General features: G+C 41.2%; 5 protein-coding genes across 11 annotated transcripts; 2 read left to right on the top strand and 3 right to left on the bottom strand.

Moving 5' to 3' along the window:
- Positions 1 to 29: 29 nt before the first annotated feature.
- On the bottom strand, positions 30 to 4,332 carry rhebl1 (Ras homolog, mTORC1 binding like 1). 2 transcript variants are annotated; one of them, XM_041070779.2, is made up of 8 exons: positions 4,283 to 4,332; positions 2,838 to 2,909; positions 2,668 to 2,735; positions 2,442 to 2,524; positions 2,054 to 2,110; positions 1,905 to 1,952; positions 1,663 to 1,744; positions 30 to 1,565 (listed from the first exon to the last, which is right to left on the bottom strand). In XM_041070779.2, the coding sequence occupies exons 3-8, from the start codon at positions 2,722 to 2,724 to the stop codon at positions 1,473 to 1,475; spliced, it is 420 nt and encodes a 139-aa protein (XP_040926713.1). In that variant the 5' UTR covers positions 2,725 to 2,735; positions 2,838 to 2,909; positions 4,283 to 4,332; the 3' UTR covers positions 30 to 1,472. The 2 variants fall into 2 exon arrangements, with proteins under 2 accessions (XP_040926713.1, XP_029006721.1); XM_029150888.3 differs by lacking the exon at positions 4,283 to 4,332 and adding an exon at positions 3,277 to 3,687.
- Positions 4,333 to 4,901: 569 nt separating this feature from the next.
- On the top strand, positions 4,902 to 12,337 carry LOC114855598 (zinc finger protein Eos-like). 4 transcript variants are annotated; one of them, XM_029150886.3, is made up of 8 exons: positions 4,902 to 5,048; positions 6,093 to 6,150; positions 6,234 to 6,356; positions 6,465 to 6,719; positions 6,902 to 7,069; positions 7,174 to 7,323; positions 7,568 to 7,699; positions 8,019 to 12,337. In XM_029150886.3, the coding sequence occupies exons 2-8, from the start codon at positions 6,111 to 6,113 to the stop codon at positions 8,894 to 8,896; spliced, it is 1,746 nt and encodes a 581-aa protein (XP_029006719.1). In that variant the 5' UTR covers positions 4,902 to 5,048; positions 6,093 to 6,110; the 3' UTR covers positions 8,897 to 12,337. The 4 variants fall into 4 exon arrangements, with proteins under 4 accessions (XP_029006719.1, XP_029006720.1, XP_055365054.1 ...); XM_029150887.3 differs by lacking the exon at positions 4,902 to 5,048 and adding an exon at positions 5,089 to 5,384; XM_055509079.1 differs by lacking the exon at positions 4,902 to 5,048 and adding an exon at positions 5,450 to 5,794.
- A 46-nt stretch (positions 12,338 to 12,383) lies between these two features.
- On the bottom strand, positions 12,384 to 13,919 carry LOC114855600 (40S ribosomal protein S26). Its single transcript, XM_029150889.3, has 4 exons — positions 13,771 to 13,919; positions 12,832 to 13,009; positions 12,618 to 12,748; positions 12,384 to 12,483 (listed from the first exon to the last, which is right to left on the bottom strand). Exons 1-4 carry the CDS (start codon positions 13,771 to 13,773, stop codon positions 12,448 to 12,450), a joined length of 348 nt encoding a protein of 115 aa, XP_029006722.1. The 5' UTR covers positions 13,774 to 13,919; the 3' UTR covers positions 12,384 to 12,447.
- Positions 13,920 to 14,891: 972 nt separating this feature from the next.
- On the bottom strand, positions 14,892 to 17,201 carry fkbp11 (FKBP prolyl isomerase 11). Its single transcript, XM_029150688.3, has 6 exons — positions 16,700 to 17,201; positions 16,533 to 16,595; positions 15,792 to 15,879; positions 15,650 to 15,683; positions 15,406 to 15,476; positions 14,892 to 15,142 (listed from the first exon to the last, which is right to left on the bottom strand). The coding sequence occupies exons 1-6, from the start codon at positions 16,796 to 16,798 to the stop codon at positions 14,934 to 14,936; spliced, it is 564 nt and encodes a 187-aa protein (XP_029006521.1). The 5' UTR covers positions 16,799 to 17,201; the 3' UTR covers positions 14,892 to 14,933.
- A 1,327-nt stretch (positions 17,202 to 18,528) lies between these two features.
- arf3b (ADP-ribosylation factor 3b) lies at positions 18,529 to 22,830 on the top strand. Of its 3 annotated transcripts, none has more exons than XM_055508789.1 (5): positions 18,529 to 18,551; positions 20,118 to 20,332; positions 20,418 to 20,528; positions 20,620 to 20,744; positions 20,826 to 22,830. In XM_055508789.1, the coding sequence occupies exons 2-5, from the start codon at positions 20,185 to 20,187 to the stop codon at positions 20,985 to 20,987; spliced, it is 546 nt and encodes a 181-aa protein (XP_055364764.1). In that variant the 5' UTR covers positions 18,529 to 18,551; positions 20,118 to 20,184; the 3' UTR covers positions 20,988 to 22,830. The 3 variants fall into 3 exon arrangements, with proteins under 3 accessions (XP_055364764.1, XP_029006523.1, XP_029006522.1); XM_029150690.3 differs by lacking the exon at positions 18,529 to 18,551 and adding an exon at positions 18,791 to 18,875; XM_029150689.3 differs by lacking the exon at positions 18,529 to 18,551 and adding an exon at positions 18,819 to 18,934.
- The last annotated feature ends 306 nt before the right edge of the window (positions 22,831 to 23,136 follow it).

Raw genomic sequence — 23,136 nt, forward strand, 5'->3', positions numbered from 1 at the left:
GCTACCAAAATCAGCACAAGGACACAAGAAATGAGTAACTGATTTATTTATATACAAAACTGTTTACAGCACGATTTCTAAATTAACATTGACCCACACGGGAATATTTGTGTTCAGGTGCACAACACCACCTGCATCATCCATGGTGTCAAGTCAACAGAGGAAAAACCCTTTAGGAGCACCTTGAGTCATGAAGGGAAGCAGATGAGGGAGTTTGGATTATGTTAAGGCACAAGACACATCATCACCAGCTTCTGTTCAACCTTCATCAAGCAACTTACTCAAAAAAGTGTTTGAGAAAAAGTTACAATTGCCCACTACAAAAACATTGGGGAAAATCCCCTGTCTGTCACGTCTGTGTAAGGCAATACCATCTTAAAGTTTTACGATATCAAGTATCTGACATTGATCATGTATATCCACCATAGAAAGGGGCATTGTTGCATACGAGCTTGGTTTTAATCAAGCCTGCATTAAACAAACTTTAAATCCTACGGTCTTCAGCCACTTAAATGGCCTTATAGTTATTTTAAAAAATAATTCAATAGTTTGAATCGAAATGCACATGGGTATGAACTCTGCTTTGGATATGATTTGCATTATGCAAAGAAACAACCAGCAGTACCAAACAAATTCCTAATATTCATATACTGTATAAAATGCCATAACTGGTAATTATCAAAAATCTAATTCAATCTATAAAAAGGCCTGAGGGTCTTCTATAAAGTAACTTTATTACAGTCAGTAAGAAGTAATTAACTGTAGAAACAATAGAAGATCTCTATCTGCTTAATAGAAGAGGTTAAAATGTGGGCTGGTATACACAAAAATTCTTCCATCATGCAGATAAAATTCAGTGGCGAGAGGTACCTGAACATGAGTTGATAAAACTACAGCAGGAACTGTAACACTATAGTGAAATCTCATCCCAGGGTGTTCAATGAAATCAACCATTCATGACGAATGTAACCACATTTAAAGCAATGTGAACTCTGACTATGTGACTGTCAAAAAAAAAAGATCCATCTGAAATATTACAAGTCCTGCCCTGTACATTAATTCCACTGCTCAGTTCTGAGTTGCAGGCTAATTGTGTGTCAAGTGTCAGGATTTACAGTTATGATCAGAAGATTTTATGCAATTTGTTGGGAGCAATATGTCTTTTAATCTATTCTGATTTCTGAGCATTTGGCTGAATTCCAAAATCGAGATTTCATCTACTCTTCGACTCCATTTCAATAGTAAAAAAAATACTGAAGGTAATTCTTGTCTAAAACAAAGATCTTGTTAGACATTTCTCAATGTGGTTATGACTGTATCAATGGTTTGGGCAGTTGCTTTGCTGCATAAATCAATCTGGTATCACAACGTTCCACTGCAGTGTCTTGGTGTCGGTGAAGCCACAATTGGCAAGCTGGTGAAGTTGTGCCTCTTGTCTTCAGCAAATGAGTTTACTGATGTCCTGCATACTTTTACATCACAGCACACTTCTTCTCTTCTGGGGCCGCATTTCCATCAGCCTTCTCCATTTCCAAAATGATTCGCTTGAAAACTTCCACAGCAGTCTGCAATAAAACAATATTATCAGCAGAGTGCAGGTGTGTTTAAAATTACCTGCAGACTGTACTAAAGAGTTCAATTTACAAAATTTAAAATTATTACTTCATTCTCCTTGGCTGAGGACTCCATGAATGCAGCACCCCAAGAATCAGCAAGTTTCTTTCCCTCTTCTGGCTTAATAACCCTGCAAGCACGTAGAGGAAACATGTATGTGTACATAAATCCAACATTAGAGGCTCTGTTACACAGCAAATACTTGCTCAAAATGATTCATTTATTGATGTTTTTGGATGTTAACTTTCACCAGAATATCACCAGACAGATACAAGTTCTAATGATTGTACCTTTCCATGTGAAGATCTTTTTTGTTCCCTACAAGAACAGTCGGGACCCTAAAAAAAAAAAGCAAGGTTACAAAAAGAATGACTTAGAATACCAAAAAACACAAATGAGGGGAAATTGCTTTGATTGTAAAAAACCCAACTAAACTTACTGAATCTTCCCAACCATGTCTAGCAGCTTGTCATGTAGAACCTGCACAACTTCAAAGCTGAACAGAGACACATCAAAATGCTATAAAATTACTAATCCATTGTTTACCTTTATTCTACATTTTACCAATTACAAACTGACTTGCAGTACAATCAATCATTTGCTTCGTCATTTTTGCAATTAAATGCAAATTAGAATCTACTGGTACACAGAATTAAAGACTCTCTTCATTGAGCTCTACTGCTTCTTAGGATACAACTGCATAGTAAAATACAGGACTGACTATTTAATATTTTGTTAATCAACATATCTAACATACTGTTTTTAGATTTAAGACACAGAATCCAAAAATATTCATAAAGATTAATTAAACTGTTAATTAGACTCACCTTTTCATTGAAGTCACTGAATAGACAAGGACATAACCATGAATGTCCATTGAGTGGGACTGTGGAAAAATTGAATACTCGTCCTATAAACAGAAAAGACATTGTGTAAACATACTATATAAAATGCAGGATATGAGTAAATACCATATTACTAGAAATGTGAAAGACTAAATCATTGAACAAAGCTGGTGCCTCTATTAATTGTGACAGCACATAATAAACTCACTTGTCCAGCTGTATCCACCAGCTGAAGATTAAAGTCCTGACCATTCACGCTGACCATTTTGTTAAAGGCTAGAAAAGGAGATTAATACATTTTGTAAATATACCATTTTATTCAGCAAAATAATTTTGACTGAATCGAACTACAATAGCCTTTAAAGCTCTGTCACTTACTGTTTTCAATTGTAGGGTCATAGGAATCAACAAACTGTCCTTCCACAAACTGTATTGTAAGAGATGACTTTCCTGCGAACGGCCAGAAAACAAACCGTGACTACAAGTCACAAAGCTTAACATGACGGTCAGTTCTGTGACTTACTGAAGATAACGAACTTCAACCCATACCGACACCTCACTCTAAGTACCTATGAAATAATTAATTTTCTGTACAGCCCGAAAAACGTGCTAGTTCGAAGACATACCAGATGATCTAAATGAACTTTATTCGAACTAAATACACTACAAGTAAGCAACAAACAGAAGCGTGGACAAAAGTAAGCTAGCGTTTGTACTGACTCGGACACCCTCGAGAGGAAAACAAAGCCTGGACGTTAGCCTGTTAGCCAGCTAGCTGACTAACGTTAGCATTGCACGAGCTCTTATGTTTACTTACCTACAGACCGGTAACCTAAAACAGCAATCTTTCGATATTTCGGTTGAGGCATTGTAGTGAAAACGGTCTTGATTAGATTGGGATAATGTAGAACGCCACGTAGTTTTACTATCTAAACAAACTTTTATCGCCACATTCGTCTCACGTCACGTGACAACAACAAACTTTTCAGAGCCGCCGCTCGAGCTCTCCGCTGGGCCTCGAGCCACAACTTCAAAGCTTAACTACACGAAGTACAAATTGTACTTTTCTCAAAACCCGTCTCTTTCTATATCCGATAAGATAATCACCGTCGAATGACAGCTGAGAAAGATGGAAGTTTCGTTTTAACTGAAAATGTAAGCGAGGGTAGAGAAGCTTGTCTAACGCGGTTACGATTCGCAAGTCAAACTGACGGAAATCGTATTTGTGTAAGCACACCGTCGTAAAACTAGCGCGCACACGAGCCATGACGCGGACGAGCATACCAACCACTTTGTAACAGTAGAGGTCGCTCTTTGAACGTCTCTGTGACGTTTCCAAACAGCCTGAACATGAAAAAACTTTCCTCAACAATTCTTACTTACTATTTACTATATCATATATATACTGTATCATTAAAACGTTCTTCAAATATCAAAAACAAATTGTGCTATTACAGACATCCGAGATAAGTATTCATGCATTGGCAGTTTTGTGCAGTTGTCAGACTCAGGCTAGCTAGAACTATTTTGCTATTTATTTGTTTTGCATCTGACGGTTTATGAGTTTAGTGAAAACGGTAATGAGTTGGAAAGAATTACCCAAAAGAAAGGAATGCCAAAAAACTGTAGGTTTTCAAGAAAATAAAGATTTTACTTTAGTGCAGCCATCAAACCAAAACATCCATCATTCCTTAACTGCTCACTATTAACTGTAAAAGTTTAAAAGGGTTTGATTCGATTCTCACCTTTGCACTGCAATTTATTTAATGATAAGTATAAAAGATTTTATTAATCGTTTAAAGCCTTTTAAACGTGGAACTTACATTACATAAAGCACATTCCAGCACTGATCCTAGGCGTTGCTGTGGTAAACAATTTAAAGTCACCCAGCTCAGTGGGCGACTGTGTCAGAAAGCTCATAACTCTGCTGGTGGTTTGATCTCCACTCTTGCTGAGCACATCAGAACGCAGCCTTGACCCTGAACACCACGTTGCTCGTGGTAACTTCCTATGTTTTTCTAGGTAAAAATGTTTACCTAATAATTAACATCTGCTGTAAATAGCGCAGTTCTGACATCTGTCAGAATGACTGATGCATAGATCACCTTTATTTATTTTTGGCAGAAGTGTAGGCTACATTCTTCTCTTATTGTGCAGAACAAAAACACAAGCTGTTTAAGCACAGACCACTGGACTATGTCTAAACCCTTTGACACCTACACAAATTAACTTGCCCCAGCAAAAAAGAAAAAAAAAACTTTTTCACAAAAATCTAATGTTGTGCAATATTAAGATCCTGGTAAATCTTTAATAAATCATAATTGTTTCTTTTTAATTTTGTGGTTTAAATTAGTTTGCAGGACAGTTGTAACTTTAAACATGTTGCGTTCATACATACTATATTATTATTATTTTCTATTTTAGTCTGTTTTCGTCCACTTAATGTTGGTGTTTAATAGACAGTTACGTTTGCGTTCCAACCGGAAATTGTTTTGAGCTGAGGGTAAACGCTACCGGGAGATGCTGTCGTTATAAACAGGCAGATGAAAATACAGAAAAACCTCCCTAAGACGGCCCTAACAGGGACAGGTAATGTGACATTTACTGGGAGAACGGGACAAATTTAAAAAGTACATCTGTCGTCGTCTGCCACTTTTGTGCTGCGCTGTAAAAGTCGGTTTCGAGGCGACAGTATGCGTAAGCTAGCTAGCTGTCTATTAGCTGGCTAGCCATAGCATTCTGGGAGGCGATGGGTGCCATAGCAACCGTTTCGGTAACACTGGCCAGCTAGCTAAGATAGTTCCGGCTAACGTTGGTTTGTTATGCTAGCGTCGTAGACCCTTGCATGTTCAGTTCATCGTTGGTCAGCCAATTAATGTCACAAGTCAGCGTTGCCGACCTTACGTCAATGTCCATATTATTAAGGTGTAACTTTAATCATGATTTCATTAAGTTTTCCGAAATGACAGACTGTTGTATCGCCACAGTGTTGGGTTTAGCTAATGTGGCTTACGGTGATTTCCATCACATGTAGTAAGCTAGCGTTAACATTAGCCACAAAGGCCGAGACGTAAACTTTACCCCAGCGCCAGCTTGTAAATCTGGCACTGTTAAAAGCTACGCGTTAAAATCTGGATTGCATACGAGCCATCTCAAACCTGGCCAGCTTTAGAATTGCTAAACATTAAGTTAGCACCTTGTCAGTTTTGTCATGAGTCAGCTAGTCGTTAACGGTAGTTGACTAATGGCATTACCTGATATGTAGCTGCTAAGGAGGCGCTAATTTAGATGCTACTATTTTTCTCGTGCTAATCGTTAACCTGCTTCAACTAATGGTGAACATGGGATATTATTGATTATAGTTAAAAGGCCCTATTTTACCGTGCAAGCAAGTGGTATATTTTAGGCTTTTAATTAGATAAGGCTCATTGAAAGTTACTGTCATTTTACTTAAAAGTTATTTTAGAAGCAGTACAATTTAGAAATAATTGTTAATTATTATTATTACATAATGTGGCAAGCTGTGATTTTTGTCTTATTAGGTTTAGTGGGCCTATGTTTACTTGTGCACAAGTAAGTGACTAAAAGACTCAATTTAAACCATATGAACTACTGATATAATTGTCATTTCAGTATTTAGCTGGAGCTAGTATGGATGTTGAGGACTGCAATGGCCGGTCTTACATATCAGGCAAGACTGGTTTATTCTCACATACTTTAAATGTCAAATGTTGGCATATTGGTCAGATGACATATGTTGCCTTTTGGTTACAGGTAGTGGAGATTCATCAATTGAAAGGGACTTTTCTGGGGCCCTTGGAGGTCCAACAGTGAGCACTCCCAACAGCAAGGAGGCCTCTCCTAGTCGCTCTCTTAGTGGTCAGTTGGAAAATAAATGTAAATGTAGCGGTTTCTAATGACAGGCAACATGCTGTTTAGCGACATGTTGGTTGAAACATTTTTTTACTTATGGGCACTTTTGTCTTTGCTTTTTCATTTTTGTAGCTAACTCCATAAAGGTGGAATTGTACAGTGATGAAGACATTGGTCGTGGTGCTGAAGAAGAAAGAGGGGAACGGCAAGAGGAAGGAGCACCAGAACAGGGATCTGAAGGTGTTGGGAGCTACAGGGAACTCACCAATTCTGAAACCATGCCAGCTGGAGCCACCAGACTGCCAAATGGAAAGCTCAAGTGTGACATCTGTGGAATGATCTGCATTGGGCCCAATGTTCTCATGGTACACAAACGCAGCCATACAGGTGATCTGTCAGTTTAGTTTAAAAAAATATCAATATATAAATAAATATATTTTTAACATACTTTTTAACTATTTGTTTTCATCAAACTATTGAAGTTAGATCCAAGAAAATGCCCTACATATTAACATTTTTTTACATCATCAACAAACAATTATTAGTTATTCGGTTTGATCTACTTCCAGGCGAGCGACCATTCCAATGTAATCAGTGTGGCGCCTCCTTCACTCAAAAGGGTAACTTGCTCCGCCACATCAAGCTGCACTCAGGGGAGAAACCTTTTAAATGTCCTTTCTGCAGCTATGCCTGTCGAAGAAGAGATGCCCTTACGGGCCATCTTCGCACTCATGCAGGCAAGAGATGTTCATGCCAGAATAACTTTTCATTGAAAAATGGTTTACATGTTTAGTCATAAATGTACAACAATAGTAATGCTATTTTCTTCATTTCTTCTTAGTGTCCTCTTCAACTGTAGGAAAGCCATACAAGTGCAGTTATTGTGGTCGTAGTTACAAACAGCAGAGCACCCTGGAGGAGCACCGTGAGCGCTGCCACAGTTACTTACAGAGTCTGGAATCCCAGCAGCCACCTAGTGCACAGAATCCAGGTACAGTATGTAATAATAGATATTCATTGAGATTATGTGCCAGGTATAATCTGTTAATCAAATTCACAATATGTATTAGACTGATAAATTTTAAAACAGTCTGAATAGGTAAAAATAGAGTTTACATTCTTAACCAATGCATAGAATCCCTCACCCAACGCTCACGTTCCCTGTAAGTGTAAGCAGTGGTTTAGAATTGAAAGGGAAAAAAAATAACATTGCAGTTTGTTTGTACTTTGTGCAGGAGAGGAGATGAGAGAGTTAGAGTTTATTCCAGACTCTCTACTGATACCCTCCTCAGACAAGATGGCACTTATTGATCGGCTGGCCAATAGCATCACCAAACGCAAGCGATCCACACCACAAAAATTTGTAGGTGAGCATTTGTTCTCAGTTTCGCTGGGTTAAGGAAACTCAGAAACCATCATTCATTGCTTGAATTTAAGACCACCTAATGCCCTTGCCCACATTACTTAAGTCTGCCTAGTATTTATATCCCATAAGAGCCCTGAGCCATTTCTACCTAAAGGAAAAATTAGTGATCAACCAAACAAAATTAACCATGAACACACCTCTATCATCTGTATTTGTGGTGACACCTGTGTCACTGAGTTCTTATGGGACACATTGGCTGCTGTGATGCCTTCTACAGACCTTCGTTGTGAAATAATGTATGATTTGTTTCTTCATTGTAGGACAGAAGCACATACGTCTCAATCTTGGAGATGGACCTTATGAGCTCAGTGCTGGCATGGATAAAGGTGGAGAGATTCATGCAGGGGAGCCTGAAGCACCACACTTTACTGGTCTGGCAGGAGAATACACAGGTATAGCAGGTAGTGGAGGAGGGCTGTCAGACACCCTGAGACCTCTACACCTTCCCACCACTCATCCTTCATGTTTGTCAGAACTGAGACCAGTCCACAGCTCCTCCCATACCACCATCCCTCTAGGCCCAAGGATGGATTGTACAGGAACAGGAGGTAGTCTGGGACCTGTGGGTGTAGGGGGAAGGGAAGCTGCAGAGGGTCATGAAGACCTGCCTTCTGCTCAAAGTCAAGTCCCCTCACCCAGCAATGGTTGCCAGGACTCTACAGATACAGAAAGTATGCCAGATGACCCATGCAACAGTACAGCTCCAACCCTGCACAGTAACAATGGTCACTATCTCCTCCACTCCAACAACCACAACCCAGCACCTCCTTCTATTGCACATCACAGAAGTCGAGACAGACACAGTCCCAGCCACGCCAAAGACAGGGAGGCGGACAGAGAGGATGGAGGCCACTCAGCCCCCCCACCACCTGCTCTCGCTCCAACTTCTAGTTCACCTACAGCACCGTCCTCCACCTCCAGGGAGGCCTTTCGAGTTGTAGACGGAGAGGGGCGTGCTGTGCGCTCTTTTCGGTGTGAGCACTGCCGTGTGCTTTTTCTGGACCATGTCATGTTTACCATCCACATGGGCTGCCATGGTTTTCGCCAGCCTTTTGAGTGTAACATCTGTGGCCACCGCTGCCAAGATCGTTATGAATTTTCTTCACACATCGTCCGTGGAGAGCACATCCTTGACTGAGTATGAAGTGTGGACAAACCGCTTCATTTGTTTTTACATTAAAACATCGACCTAGCTGGGTTTGGTCTGCACTTGAGCTAAAGGGTAAATTGATGAAACTAAAACAGGAACTGGAGCAGTAGGAATGTACCAGGATTAATAGAGGCTCATAACATGCACTTTGAACACCTCATCTCTGTCAATTGCACTTTTATTTGGATGTATACTAAAGTAGATAAGGAGCAGTGCACCTTTCCATTTGCAGATGTGCCTTGCTCAGAAATTCAGGATTCAAACCTGTTGCTAAAATTGTTAAATAAATCAGATTTTTGTTCATATCAAAATAATTATGACTTGTGCACTTTAAGAGAAATATACAAAGATAAATGTGAAGTTAATGGGCTTGCCTACAGTGGACGTAGTGGACTCGTAGTGGGGCTTCCCTCTAAAAGCACTTTTACAGCCACATGATTCTCTAACAAATGTTATATTCTGTAAAGGTTTTCCAGTTTGTCTTCAATTCTGTAAAATAAATCAGTAAAATATGAAGTGCAGACCAAACTTTAAATCCAGATCTAGGTTAAATAGATATGTTTGAGAGGTTGTCTACAATTAGAAATGCACTTTTATTTTTAACTGGACCGGGGTTGATTAATCTGAATGTGTGTAGGTTTGATTGATGAAATCTATATATATCTATATGTAGATATAGATAGAATTAATGAGAGAGATGTGAAAGACCCTGTGTTTTTGGAAGTAATTTGAATAAGTGAACAATGAAGGCCTTTATCTGTGTGAATGCTGTGAGCGCAGTGTGTGAATATGTTTGTTTTCCTTTTCTAATTTTGATTGCTTTTGTTGCACGAGTACCTGCCAGAATACTATGAATATATTAAACTATTTTATAGAATACACAAATGACCTGCACATTTGTCAAATGTGAGGAATTTTTTTTTCTCAGTATCACTGCCACAATTTAGAGCAAATGTCCTCAACATTTTCCTTTTTTGACTACATCAAACTGCAAACCAACACTAATCTATTTATGATATATAGGCGTTTTCTTGTTGGTATGTGCCTTTTTTTTGCCCTAGTCACACTGGGTTGATAGACGTGCGTTAATACTTCTCATGTCTTGAAACAAACGTGGTCGGTGTGGTGGTGCACTGGTTAGCGCGCTTGTACATATGTGGCCCTGTGATGGACTGGTGACCTGTCCAGGGTGAACCCTGCCTCCCGCCCGATTGTAAGCTGGGATTGGCTCCAGGATGCCCACGACCCTTACGAGGAATGAGCGGCCGTGAGTGAGTGAGTGAGTGAGTGAGTGAGTGAGTGAGTGAGTGAGTGAGTGAGTGAGTGGTTGCAATGTGTAGGGTCAGTTTTGAATTATATGTTAAGACCTCCACAGTTATCATATATTGACTCAGTTACCAGCTGGCAACCTTTTAATCCCAGAATGTGTAGGGTTCATTTTTTAATGAAGTATTGCAGAAGTACCAAAACTAATGAATAAAAGGCTGAATGTGCATAGAATTTGACATGAAGGAGAGCAGTGGTAGTTTATTGTGTCCTCACAGGTTAAATACCAAAAAGGGGTTTTAGCACCGTGTTGTTGAAATATTTTGAGACCACAGCCACTAGTAGTAACAGTAGAGGGAACATGGTGTTTCTTTAGCTTTTTGGGCTCTGGAGTACTAACCTTGATACTGGTCGATCAGTGTAAATGGCACTACACAATAGAATTAATTACGATTGAAGACCGCACCCCAAATGGTGGGCCCAAAAGGTTTTAAAAGCAGTTTTCTCGACAATGGTCTCTTACACCTAGTCAGGAGAAATGTCAGTCAACTCTCAGCTAATGATTCTGGTCATGTTTAAGCAGTGAAGATAGTTAGAGAAAACTGGTGCATTGATATCAAATCAGTTGAGATTAAGATGTTCCCCAACTTCACAAGAATTCATATTTTGATATTTGATTAAATCGTTTTAGCTTTATTAATGCTCTTCTTTTTGTGCAAAATTCACTGAACCATTCATCTTTTGTTTTAGTGATGTGAAAGATTCAGTTTTTAGTTATGTCATGTGCTGCTCAATCCTGTATGGATTTTCAGAGAACTTAAGTAATGGTGTAAATGTGCAGAAACGTTGAAATATTGTTTATATGAAGATGAATAAAACATACTTGGTTTATACATTGTTTTTACACTAGATTAACGTGAGTATGGTTCTGTAGCACCAAATAATGGTTCCCTCATGACAGAACCTGACACAACAACTTCCCAGTGTTAACCACTTTACCCTATTAAGGTCAAAATGAAAAAAACTGAAGTATTTATTCATATAGTATAAATTTAAAAGAAGTTATTAAGTACATCTCTTTATTTCTGTCATTAGAACCTGAAGTAGCTGATCATATTGTCTGGTTTCCTCTTGCTGAACATATTTAACACCCATTTAATTTAAGGATGGATTTTTTTTTTACCTTAAGTCACTTTTATGTTACCTCATATTTCAGATCTAATTTATTGGATAGATGGTTAAAATATTGACTCTGGTTACTAATGTATAATTACAAAAACGTTCCTTTTTTGCAGAAATTAATCGATCACCAGTATCAAAGTACATAAGCCTAGATAGATGGTTACATGTTTGGTTACAAAGTGTTTGTTCAAATGAATGATCTGTCTTGCCTTAATCAGAGCACAGACTGTTAGCTGTTTTGTAAATCTGTGATGTAGTTTAATTTTAATGTCAAGCCTTTAACACCAGTTTGTTGTTTGTGTGAACAAAGCGATGCTTTGACAAATGATTTACATCTTAAATCCTACCATACTCTTTACTTTCTAATGTTGGAAACACAATTTATCTTCAAAAAATTTCTGATTACACGTTTGATTTTGCTATTGTGCCTTCAGCCAGTCATACATATTTTCTGAACAGCGAAAATAGTCATTTTTTACCCCCAAAGTAATGCAAATTACAAAAACTTATAACTCACATTCTGTGACCCTGGCCAGAACCTGTAATGTTGACAGCTAGGACCCAAAGATAACCTGGTTTTGACCTTTAGTGATTAATACTGTAGATCAAGTGTAATGTCATGTTTAGTTTAACCATAAGTAAAGATATGTTGCTTCTTTATTCCTCTGCAGCACTGGCCAGTTACGTGCTGCTACACCTTGTGCATGTAGTACTAGTGATGTTTGCTCAATCCACCCCCTTGTTACATTAGTTTCAAGTTCTAATTTAAACTATAACTATAGTTTCTAGCTGTGGGTTATGTTTAGATATTTTCCTGTTGACTTTCCAACTCCTGTAAAAGGGCCGATACTGCTTTAAACTAAATGCAGCCTTTTAACTATCATATGTAATTATGCATTTACATAATTTGCTTGGAACTACTGTACGGTTTATATTGTAAACATCTATTCCAAATAAAACACTTTACAGGTGTGTCTTTCATACAGCTACACACATGATTAGTGATAATAAATGACGAGCTTCACACTTTCCCAATTTTGTAAAGATTTTTGAGTTTATTCATCAGGCGCACAGCATCTTCAAATTTTTCTTTACATGGGCTTAGGAGGAGCTCTTGGGGCACCAGCCTGTTAGGAGAGAAAAATTGTTTTATAATTGCACAGCTTGTCCGGCAAAGGTACAACTACTACCATTTTAGGTTTAGCTATACGGAGCATTGTGTTCCAGTTTCACTGAGCTGTGAAGTTGTACAGATACTTACAGTGGGCCTGAACCGGGGTGGGGGGGTACGGTCTTTCCTGGCCTCACAGGAGCGGTTCCTCACCACTTTGCTGTGGATGGCACAGCTGACACAGTAGTGGAGCTTCACGTAAAGCTTGGGCAGAACATAGGCTGCAAAGTTGACACAGAAGGTAAAGATGAGGACATGCCACAAAAATGAAAATGCTCAAAAACTTGCTCAAAAATATACTTACAGTCAAAAACACTGGCCTCTGAGATGTCTCTAACGGCGGCTGCCTCCACAATGTTCCTGATGACGAATTTCTTGATGGCCTTGTCCTTGGGAACACATCGGGCACAGTTTGTGCAGCGGATGGGCTGCACGTGTCCACGGCCCTTCTTGGCACGACCGTTGTTCCTTCTCTTCTTGGTCTGTAACACAAACATTTTTGAAATAAAAACACAACACGTCGGCCTCCAATTGAGGTACTACTGAACCTTAATATCTAAATTATAACAAATACATCTACAGTATTGCCCATAAATAGGTGCTGCTTACAAACAACACACTATTTACCACTCTGAGTTATGCGTTAATGCCATTCACTGGAATACGAGCACTGTAGTTTCCACGTGAAACACTTTAATTTAGCATATAATATTTTAGATTTCCTTACTGAATGAACTATTCAAATTTTTCCATAAAACTGTAACAAGCTGATTATGGTTCCACAAAGTCACTTCTTGTTTGTATTACATGCTAATATAGGTTAGGAGGTATTTTGTCAAAATTTCCTTGATTTAAGGGCCGTTAACGTTGGTCTAAATACACCGTCACTAAGCCACTGCTATTACCAGATGTCTCGGACCTTCGCGAGCCTTTTTAATATAAATGGCCCATTATATTGCATTACACTACATGGGCGCGTACATGTTAACGTTCAGCCCTTCACTACACATTGTCTTTTGCTCGGTTACAGGAACACATGCACAAAACGCCTAGCATGCTAACAGCTAGCATTAGGCCAGGACTCATTTTTCTATTATTTGCACTGAACTTGGCCTTGTTTTCGCCGAATAGTGCGTTCGCTAATTATTTCAAATATCGTTAAAGACGCAGATGTGTGTTAACAGTCGACTATAACGCCATATATTTGGATTTTGCAGTACGGCGGCCGGTGAAACGCACTTACCATGATGCAAGGGAAGCTGGAAAGAGGACCGGAAGAGGTTGTACCGCGAGAAGTAGTACAGTCCGCTCCGCCCTCTTATGTGTTTTTTAATATAACATAAAGTTCTTTGTTAGTTTTTCTATTTATTACAAATTATAGTGTACTTTCTACCCACGTTGTAAAAATGTATGACTTTAAAACACGTGGGAAGGAGCTTTAACATTAATTGTTTTCGCGGAGGGATATTAGTGCATTATATATATAATGTAATCCTCCCCGCAGGTGAGCGGAGTTGTTCACTGATGTAGTAAGTCAGAGCCGGTCAACGATGTGTATTAAAACAAGCCCACCCAAATTCTGAAGTTTTACTGTATTGTTAGTACTGAATATGTAAATGAGTAAATGTAACAATTTGTGAAACTAAAAATGACAAAACTCAATAAACATTTTTGTCATGTTTGTCACTGGTGAAATGAGAAATGTTTATTCATGACAAGAATTATTACTTTCAGCAAATGTTAATTTATGGCTCAATTATTGCAAACAATGAGGAACAACATCTAGAGTATGTAGAATTTATTCAAAATTTTACTTTTTACACAAATATTTGAATCAATCAATATTTACAGAGTTATACTTGAATATTATAATGGTTTGCCAATTTCAATAGCATAACGAGCATAACAGACTATAAATGATCATTATTTGTGCACGTTTTGTAACATAAATAACACAACTTAGTCTCTTTGGCTACTGACTGACATACAGGCTACAGATGATGCAGATAAACAAGTGTTTACGCTGTTCAGTCATTTATTTTGTAACTAGTTTTTCTTCCTCATAAAAGGATGTATGGTTACATGTCACCTTTGTAGTTACTCTGCATGAGGCTTTTCAGAGGTGCCCTGTCAAATGTTCTTTATAGTAATGTAAACAAACTGAAATTTGCACAAGATCCTATTTAAATGTATTCTTATTCTTATGTGCATCATGTCAGTTAGGAGCTCTACAAGCGGTGCTGCCATTAGAGTCCTACCACTTTAACATAAAGTCCCACTGCTAAATACTGAACTTTAGACAGCATCACATTTACATTTGAACCCCCAATAAATGAACATATAAAAATAATCTAGACCACAAAATACAATTTAAAAAATTTATTTAAATAGTTATTTGTCTTGTCTCTATTTCTTCTTGATCTTCTTGTCCTTGGCCTTCTTCTTGCTCGGCTTTTGGGCGTTTGCCTTTTTGTAGAGGTAAATTCCCACTAAGCCGAGCAGAGTGGGCACCAGGGCCAAGCACACGAGGGGGAACACGTCGTTGACCACCTTCTGCCACGGCGTCTGCTGTGTTAGAGAAATCACCTCCACCTCGAACTCGAGGGCAGCATCACCTGGGACAAACCAAGGTCAGATTCAATTTAAAAATATATTCACCCCTACACATGAACACAAATTTTTTCACAATAACATTTTAATTTAGGATCACATTGATTAATAACTGAGTCGATATAAGATGACTGTGGAAGTGATAACATATAGTTAACACAAATATACTTGCGACCGTATGTGACATGACTGTGTAGGTGTGTAATAGAATAGAAACGTTTAATAAAGCTGGTTGTGTGTGCACTCATTGCATGCCTGTGTTCGGTACCTGGAATGGTTGGAGGGTAACCTTTTTTTCCATATGCAAGGTGAGAGGGAATCGTTGCTTTGATTTTTTGTCTAAACGAGAAGAAATACAAAATGTGTTTATTGAAGACACACATTTCTCACGTTTTTTTTACGAAATCATTAATGTAGGATTTTTTGGAATGACTCTGACTGCTTGCAGCCATTAGACAGAAAATCTGTTGCTGAGTATTTTTCCTCGCAGTGAAGCTTTCCGTCCCCCTCACCCTGCACACACGCCGACCAAGCTTTGTTCCAGGCCTGATAAGAAAATCACACAGGAACAAAGTCAGTAAACGAAGCGAGCGCATTCCGTGTCAGGCAAAAAAACATAACTGACCTACACAAAAGGATCAGTGTTTAACGTACCAGCAATAACCGTCCTCTTCCCCAGCTCAACCACAAGAGGATCCCGGGACAGTGAGGAGTCAATCACCTTCCCATCCATCAGTTTACCCTGAGCAATAAAACATTAGTACATTAATAAATAAATGTCTCTAAATATACAGTTGTTTATAAATGTATAATAAATAAACAGTTGTTTGACTCCAGTGTAACACGGACTGCAGACATATTATTTTACATCTGATGCTTCAAAGTGCAGCGTTTCAACTTCTGGAACCCAACACGTGACAGAAAACCAGGAGCTCCCAAACAATGCAGGGATGAACCGCTCGTGCCCCACTGACACACAGGGCTGTTACTGCTGACGTGTTGCACCACCCCATCACAGGCGTGTGCGGGAGCGCGCACGCAACACACACACACACACACACACACACACACACACACACACGCACGCACACACACACACACACACACACACACACACACGCTACACCGCCACGACACTCCGTGTTCTATCAAAAAGCCATTTGTATCAGTTGCCGACCGCAGAACGGTTTAATGCGCGTAATCAGTGCGCGCGTGGAGCCGTGCGATCGCAGCCTCGTCTCGCCTCGTCCCCACGCTTCACGCAGACTGTGCCACATAGACAACCACTGCGCTCGTCACCATCTGGACCTGTTGCCCCACAGATCGCCGTGAAACGCAAACACGGGGTTCTGCCTTTGCGGATCCCTCGTAAACGCAACACGGTGCCCGACTTACCGTGTAATGGATCTGGAGCGTGTCGCCCATTCTGGACAGGACGGAGCAAGGTTCGGGTTTCACCTTGGAGCACAAGACGTAACTGTTACACAGTTGCGTTTATCCGGCTGCATTGTGACCATTAATCAGTCTGCGCCGTGACACGGCGTGGTTCGGTTTGCACTCACCAGCGTGTCCACTTGCAGCTCCTCGGCCGCGTTCTCGTCCCCCCGTGCGGGTCCACAGGTGAGAGCCGCGAGAAGGACGAGGAAAAGCCCGGTCCTCATTGTGAACTTGTGGGAAAGCGCCGCCGTCCTATCACTTCCGCGTGGGCTTCTTCTCCCCTCGCCAGCCGGGACACAACGACGGAGACAGAGGTGCACAGCCTCCCGGAGCAGCGCCTGGATCCGGTATGGCTCGGCACCAGGCAACGCTGATGTGTTATAAGCAGGAAGCGATAAGGACTAGCGGCCCGCGGACGTTGCCCCAACACCTGGGTTTCGCAGACGAGCCCGCTTCACACATTCCGCCAGCATCCCAGGCTGCCGTGGGTGGGAAGCGGAAGCGGCGCGGCGCGCGGACGCCAGGGGGCGCTGTCGGGCAGCGCGCTGCAGGCTGTCTGGGGCAGACGACCCCTGGGAAGGCTGCTGCACGGACGCCACGTCGCCGCCAGTCCTTCATGGGAAGAGGACGGCTTTCAATGCGGTCTAAGGTCACAAATACAGCTGACGAGTTTTAAACTGGGGTTGGTTACCATCATCGCAGCTGATTTACTTCAGGAAATTTAGCGTCACCCGATTTTCAGTTTTAGATATCTCTTATTATTGCATACATACGTGAAGTATTAAAAACAAGTTATTAATATTACTAAAAATATTTTTTCAGGTTGCTCTGAATTATTGACATAATTTGATTGCAGACATTTATTCAGTCCAATAACCTACAGCACACCTCTACTTAGAATGTTACACTAGCTTGTCTAAAAAGTTTACTATGCATGAATATGACCTATACATAGTAAACATATACAGACTTTTTATACGGGATTAACAATTAACCCCTCTGGGCCCTCAAACAATGTTATCAGGTTCCCCCAATGCACCTGATGTCCAGACGTCAGGAGACAAGTTTGATTATAAAGAATCCTTTCTAAAACACTGTGTTAACCTGCATGTGAGTCACTCTCATGACTTATTTTCAGTTTCAGTTGAATATGGGTTACAAAATTAACACTGTCTGCGGGGCTGGTGTCAGTGCTGCACTGGAATAAAGTTTATATTTGTGTGCAAACCTTTCTCTGTCAAATCAGAAGTACAGTGGATATGCATATGCTGGAAAAGCCACAGGACTTATTTATAGCTCTCATTTTTGCCCATGAACACATTTAACTGCTATGAGGTTTTACCATTTGCATTAATACCATGAGATGACAGGTTCAAACTGTTAAAAACATGCGATTATGAATCATACTGCATAGCAACACCATCAGATTGGGCTATAAATGCTCTCAGCCATTTATCCAGTGTCTTACTGATGACTGCCTGATCATAGCTTGGACTTTAATCTCGAAACTCTCCATCTGTGCAGAATGTTACACAATACTGAAGACCATTTCACCATTTCCTGAAAACTTCACACAGACAGCAGGAACTTTGTGAAACAGGATGTCAGGCCAAGCAGCGATAAGATTTATTTACTGCAATTATAAGTAGTTGGTTTACACATTATAGCTCTCAGTGGTATCACACAAATAATCAAACTTAGAGAAGCAAGTGTGAAGCTTTTGGTCATCTCACAAAGTGTGTAGTGTCTTACATAATGACAGAAGCAAGTCCTCTACACAGAGGTTTAGAATGGAAAGGCTTTGAGTAAAATGAACATTAAAAAGTGCTTGTCATCAAAACAATAAATACTAGCTACTGATAAGTAGATTCTCTTTTTTCATGCCTGTCTTTCTGTATTGAGTTCTCTTGCATCCTGGTTTACTCCAGGGACTCTCATTTCCTTAAACAGTCACAAGATGTGCAGTCGGTTTAAATGGTGAGTCTAAATTGCCTTTATGTATGAATATGAGTTAATTTATTTACTTATAGAAAGACTGTTTGAGTAAAATACATAAATGGTGGCCTATAAATACGACTCAACTGAGAAGGTATTTTTAATGTGTACATTAAAAAGAACCAAGACTAATGAGAGATGTTCACAGAAGTGATTTTATTATTCCTAACAGACCTAATTTCTGTAAATAAATTTAATTCAATCGCCCTTTTAAGAAGGGGGGGGGCTCTCGCGATATTTGGGTAACTGCTGAGTTGTAACCCAGGAAACCTCGTGAGACGTTTAGTAAAGGACTCATCGGCCAAGGTAAGCGGGGATACAGGCGCCACGATAAGCCCGACAAAAATACACGGAAGTCCTGACAGGTAATAGACGTGTGTAGTGTCGATGCGTGTCATGTTGTGGCCGAGCACACCTCGCGTTGTCCGGGCGGAAGCGTCTCCAGGCGGCTCGCTGGCAGCAGGGCGCCCGCTGAGGTGCTGAACGGACGGATGGATGAATGGGGTGAACGGAGAGGACGGCGGGGACTCGCTCGCTGCCGTCGTGTCTCCTGCTTTCTGCCGATTAATAGCCACGCTACGCCGATAAATGACTCCATAACAGCGAACATAGCAAATAAATGATGCCGAGAATTCGGCGCGAGCCTTGACTTTAAGCGTGGTGCCGTACGCGGCCGACGTTAGCCGCGCACAGCGACCGTCAGGTTACCTAGCGGTACCGTAGCATCCCCGGCTAACGTAACCCGAGTCACCCGGAGCGGAGAGACCGGGCTCAGACCGGCGTGTCGCAGCTGCCCTGGAAACATCTGCACCATGAAGGGCTCATATCAAACACAGTGTTAGAGGAGCTGGTGTCAGGTGCGTCTGATGCGGTGATCCCGTTCAGCACCACGGACAGGGCTGCAGCTTCTCCCCCGATGCCCCTGATTGTCTTCTCTGCGTTCACCTACTGAATTCCTGGAGTGCTTCATTGTTGTTGTAGCCCAGAGAAAGCCAGTAGAGACCTCCGGTGCTAATGATGGCTTCACAAGCAGTAAACACAACAGCTGAGCCATTTCTGCCTCTCTCATGAATATGTGAGATCCCGTTTCACTGTGCGTATTTCATTACACACCAGTGCATTGATGGTCCTTGTGCATTGGCAGCTTGTAAAACCCCTGCACAAAGTGACTGAGACTGATCTGAATCTGAACTGTAGTCATCTTCAGTTTCAGTTTTAGACCAGCCAGCGTTGTGTTGAAGCAAGGATTTGCAATGTAGGACACTTTGAATGTCCTCTGAGGGCTTGGCGTTGTTGCAGGCTAACATTTGAATGAGAAAAAAACAGTGAGAGGGGTCTGAGCAGATTGTGCTGTGGCCTGGAGTCATGGCACTGACTGTCACAGTGACTGTAGGCGATTAGCGTAGCTCTGCACCTGTCTCGATGTGTGCACGTGGAGGTGAGATTTTCTGGGACGGGGGTGTCATAAAGACCAGCGTCATTTATAAGACAAGTTCCTTGTAATATAATAGCTAAGAAGAATATTGACTGTTTATTGTGTCCTTCTAGCATTCCTCCACAACTGATACACTGAAGCATTAAAACCCATCTCCCACCGAAGTTCATCATCGGAATCATGGGGAACATTTTTGGAAATTTGCTGAAAAGCCTCATAGGAAAGAAGGAGATGAGGATCCTGATGGTAGGGCTCGATGCTGCAGGGAAAACAACAATCCTCTACAAGCTCAAACTGGGGGAAATAGTCACCACAATCCCAACCATTGGTAGGTAGTAAAATGTGTGTATACGCACTAGCAACAGGCGACTGTGCCAGTTTTACCTGTTGAATGAGCCCATTGATCGTTCCAGGGTTTAACGTGGAGACTGTGGAGTACAAGAACATCAGCTTCACTGTGTGGGATGTAGGTGGGCAGGACAAGATCCGTCCTCTCTGGAGACACTACTTTCAAAACACACAGGGTACGCAGAGCCAAGAAAAGAGCAGCCTAGAAGGATAAGCGCTCGTGTTCCTCCTGCTAAAGCTGCATTGGGGTTTTTGTGGCTATTTCAGGTCTCATCTTCGTGGTGGACAGTAACGACAGAGAGCGCGTGAACGAAGCACGGGAGGAGCTGATGAGGATGCTGGCTGAGGACGAGCTGAGAGATGCAGTCCTCCTGGTGTTTGCCAATAAACAGGCAAGAGGCTACTGTGCATCTGAGCATATAATTAGCACACATCCAGACTCTCTGCTCACTGACCTCTCACCTCTTTGACAGGACTTGCCGAACGCTATGAATGCTGCGGAGATCACAGACAAGTTGGGCCTTCACTCCCTGCGTCACCGTAACTGGTACATCCAGGCCACCTGCGCCACCAGCGGCGACGGCCTCTATGAGGGTCTTGATTGGCTGGCCAATCAGCTTAAGAACAAGAAATGAGGAGAAGCCTGGAACGAGCAGCCACACCGACTTTTAATTTGTTTTGGGAACGTGGGTGTGGGTTCGCTACAGGGGCTTCTGGCGGAAATGCTGGGTCATGGGCGGTTTTAGGCGTTCATTTATAGAGGTTCTTAATAGTCAGAGCACTTATTGAAAACAGATTCACGTTCTCTCCATATTTAACCGCACACACACACACACACACACATACACACACATATCCACATGCACACGAACCATAAGCAATTACAGCAGACACTTGCTTTTTCCGTGTCCACCTCTTGACCTTAGGTGCATCGTCCTGTATGTTGGTGTCTAGGTGCTGTACAGCGTCATGTGCGACTCCACAGAGTCAACAACGGTTCTCATGACCCTTTGTTGATGTATGTTGTTGCCCATGCAAAGAACTGTTCTGTGTCTGTTGCACTTCCTGTTTTTTTTCTCTGCTGTGGGGTAAGAGATGCATTTGTTTCATTTCCGAGCATTCACGACTGGTGGATCCATGTTTCCATCGTTTGCTTCACTGTTTCCTTTTTGTTTTTGCTAGTGAGCAATGCTGAGGCACTTTGATGCTCAAATTAAAATGCACAAATGCTGGACATGTGTTGTGCAAAACACCCACGTCGTATTATTCATGAACAACTTCTGGGCTGGAAGAGACAGGTGGACCTCTCCTCTCGTGTCTTATCGCCTCGTTTAGGGAGTCTTTTGATATGTGGTGTGCTTTGACTCTTTTTCAACCATTTTAAAATGCTCAACGCTTTCCCGTCTGCCTGACGTGGTCCTGGTGAGTCGGGCTGAAAGTGTAGGTTGCAGACGCCATCCGATCCGCCGCTTTCTGCACTGTTCATCAGCGTGTGCTGCAAACAGGCAGCCAGCTTTTAAAGTGAACCTGCACATGAACACACTTGACTCGCAGAGTTGCTGCCCGTCCGCCTTTTCATGTGCTCACATGAGTAGTCAAACTGCTTCAGGTTGCTCTCGCTTCACGTGTTTGTGTCTATAGGACTTGCATATCAGGGGGTGATTCTGTCGCTGATAACTGTTACTGAATGTGAATATTGAATCTGTAGATGGCTGTAATGATATTTATTTGACATGCATATTCCTTTATTTTAGTGTGTCAGCATAATGGTGTAAAAGAAAAAACAGGGTAAACAGATCAGTATGTTGTTGATTCATCAGCATGTGCACAACTCATGAGACGAGTTACTGCATCACCTCCAATACCAGCAGAACCCACGGATTTCTGTCAATAAATCATTTCCGTGTGCCGTACACGGGTACAACTAAACACTCACCAGTGACAGTATAACACAATGTTCATCCACTTCAACCTGTCAGTGCGTTGTTCATATTCAGCCTCTGCCGTATGTCTAGTCATGAGTTTCCTTTGGGTTTCGTGGCCTTATATTTAGTGATGGTTTCCTCTCACTCGCTCGCTGGGTTCTGATTTTAAGTCACATATATTTATCCGAACAGAATGATTTATAGATTTATTTCTCTATGCCCTCAAAGGCAGGTCTGCACCAAGTTTCAAGACGTTCAGATGAAGGTTTTGTCTTAGTGAATCTTTTGTTTTGCCAGTATACTTGATTCATATTTGGTGGTAGCATTATTTGGTTTGTTTTGGGGTGTTACAAACTTTGATGTAGACTGTGTCTGTGAAACTATGATAAATCAGTGAGAAAAAAAATAAACATGGTGATTCATTCTGTACTGTTATAGTTACACGAGTAGGCTTAATAGTGAAGACCATGTTTCAGTGCTGAATGCATGGAGACATCTGTATGTGATCTAAGACAAAAATCCTGCTGTATTACAAATAAACCCATTTTCTGTATGGTCTGTCTCATCAGCTGTGAGGGATAACGACGGACCTCATACTGTCTTATTTACGCTTTATATTCAGGTGCACGACTGACACAAATGAGTTCCTGCTGTAACCAGTTTCCACCAGAAGAGGGCAGCCTTTAGTAATACACTGTTTCTGACTGCGTCTTCAAGCAACAGTGTTGACAAACACATCAGTGCCCAATTCACTCATGACTGCAGGTTGCACATTTATGATCGATTAAGTAAGTGAAGATCATTAAGGAAAGAAGGAAATGAACCCACGTCTGTCTCAACCTTTTGGTGATTAATGAAG

Source organism: Betta splendens, chromosome 5, assembly GCF_900634795.4.
Source record: "Betta splendens chromosome 5, fBetSpl5.4, whole genome shotgun sequence".
Lineage (NCBI taxonomy): Eukaryota > Metazoa > Chordata > Actinopteri > Anabantiformes > Osphronemidae > Betta > Betta splendens.

Excerpts from the sequence above, each read along its gene's own strand:
- rhebl1 (XM_029150888.3), bottom strand. The coding sequence starts at position 3,328 with ATGCCTCAACCGAAATATCGAAAGATTGCTGTTTTAGGTTACCGGTCT. Across the intron at positions 2,525-2,667 it reads TGGTGGATACAGCTGGACAA|GACGAGTATTCAATTTTTCC; the intron begins GTGAGTTTATTA and ends TTCTGTTTATAG. Across the intron at positions 2,111-2,441 it reads TCAGTGACTTCAATGAAAAG|CTTTGAAGTTGTGCAGGTTC; the intron begins GTGAGTCTAATT and ends GTCTCTGTTCAG.
- LOC114855598 (XM_055509079.1), top strand. Across the intron at positions 6,357-6,464 it reads TGGTCAGTTGGAAAATAAAT|CTAACTCCATAAAGGTGGAA; the intron begins GTAAATGTAGCG and ends TCATTTTTGTAG. Across the intron at positions 7,700-8,018 it reads CACACCACAAAAATTTGTAG|GACAGAAGCACATACGTCTC; the intron begins GTGAGCATTTGT and ends TCTTCATTGTAG.
- LOC114855600 (XM_029150889.3), bottom strand. Across the intron at positions 12,749-12,831 it reads AGAGGCCAGTGTTTTTGACT|CCTATGTTCTGCCCAAGCTT; the intron begins GTAAGTATATTT and ends TCAACTTTGCAG. Across the intron at positions 12,484-12,617 it reads CACCCCGGTTCAGGCCCACT|GCTGGTGCCCCAAGAGCTCC; the intron begins GTAAGTATCTGT and ends CTCTCCTAACAG.
- fkbp11 (XM_029150688.3), bottom strand. The coding sequence starts at position 16,798 with ATGAGGACCGGGCTTTTCCTCGTCCTTCTCGCGGCTCTCACCTGTGGA. Across the intron at positions 15,684-15,791 it reads GAAGAGGACGGTTATTGCTG|GCCTGGAACAAAGCTTGGTC; the intron begins GTACGTTAAACA and ends TTTTCTTATCAG. Across the intron at positions 15,477-15,649 it reads TTGGTCGGCGTGTGTGCAGG|ACAAAAAATCAAAGCAACGA; the intron begins GTGAGGGGGACG and ends CTTCTCGTTTAG.
- arf3b (XM_055508789.1), top strand. The coding sequence starts at position 20,185 with ATGGGGAACATTTTTGGAAATTTGCTGAAAAGCCTCATAGGAAAGAAG. Across the intron at positions 20,333-20,417 it reads CACCACAATCCCAACCATTG|GGTTTAACGTGGAGACTGTG; the intron begins GTAGGTAGTAAA and ends TGATCGTTCCAG. Across the intron at positions 20,745-20,825 it reads TGGTGTTTGCCAATAAACAG|GACTTGCCGAACGCTATGAA; the intron begins GCAAGAGGCTAC and ends CCTCTTTGACAG.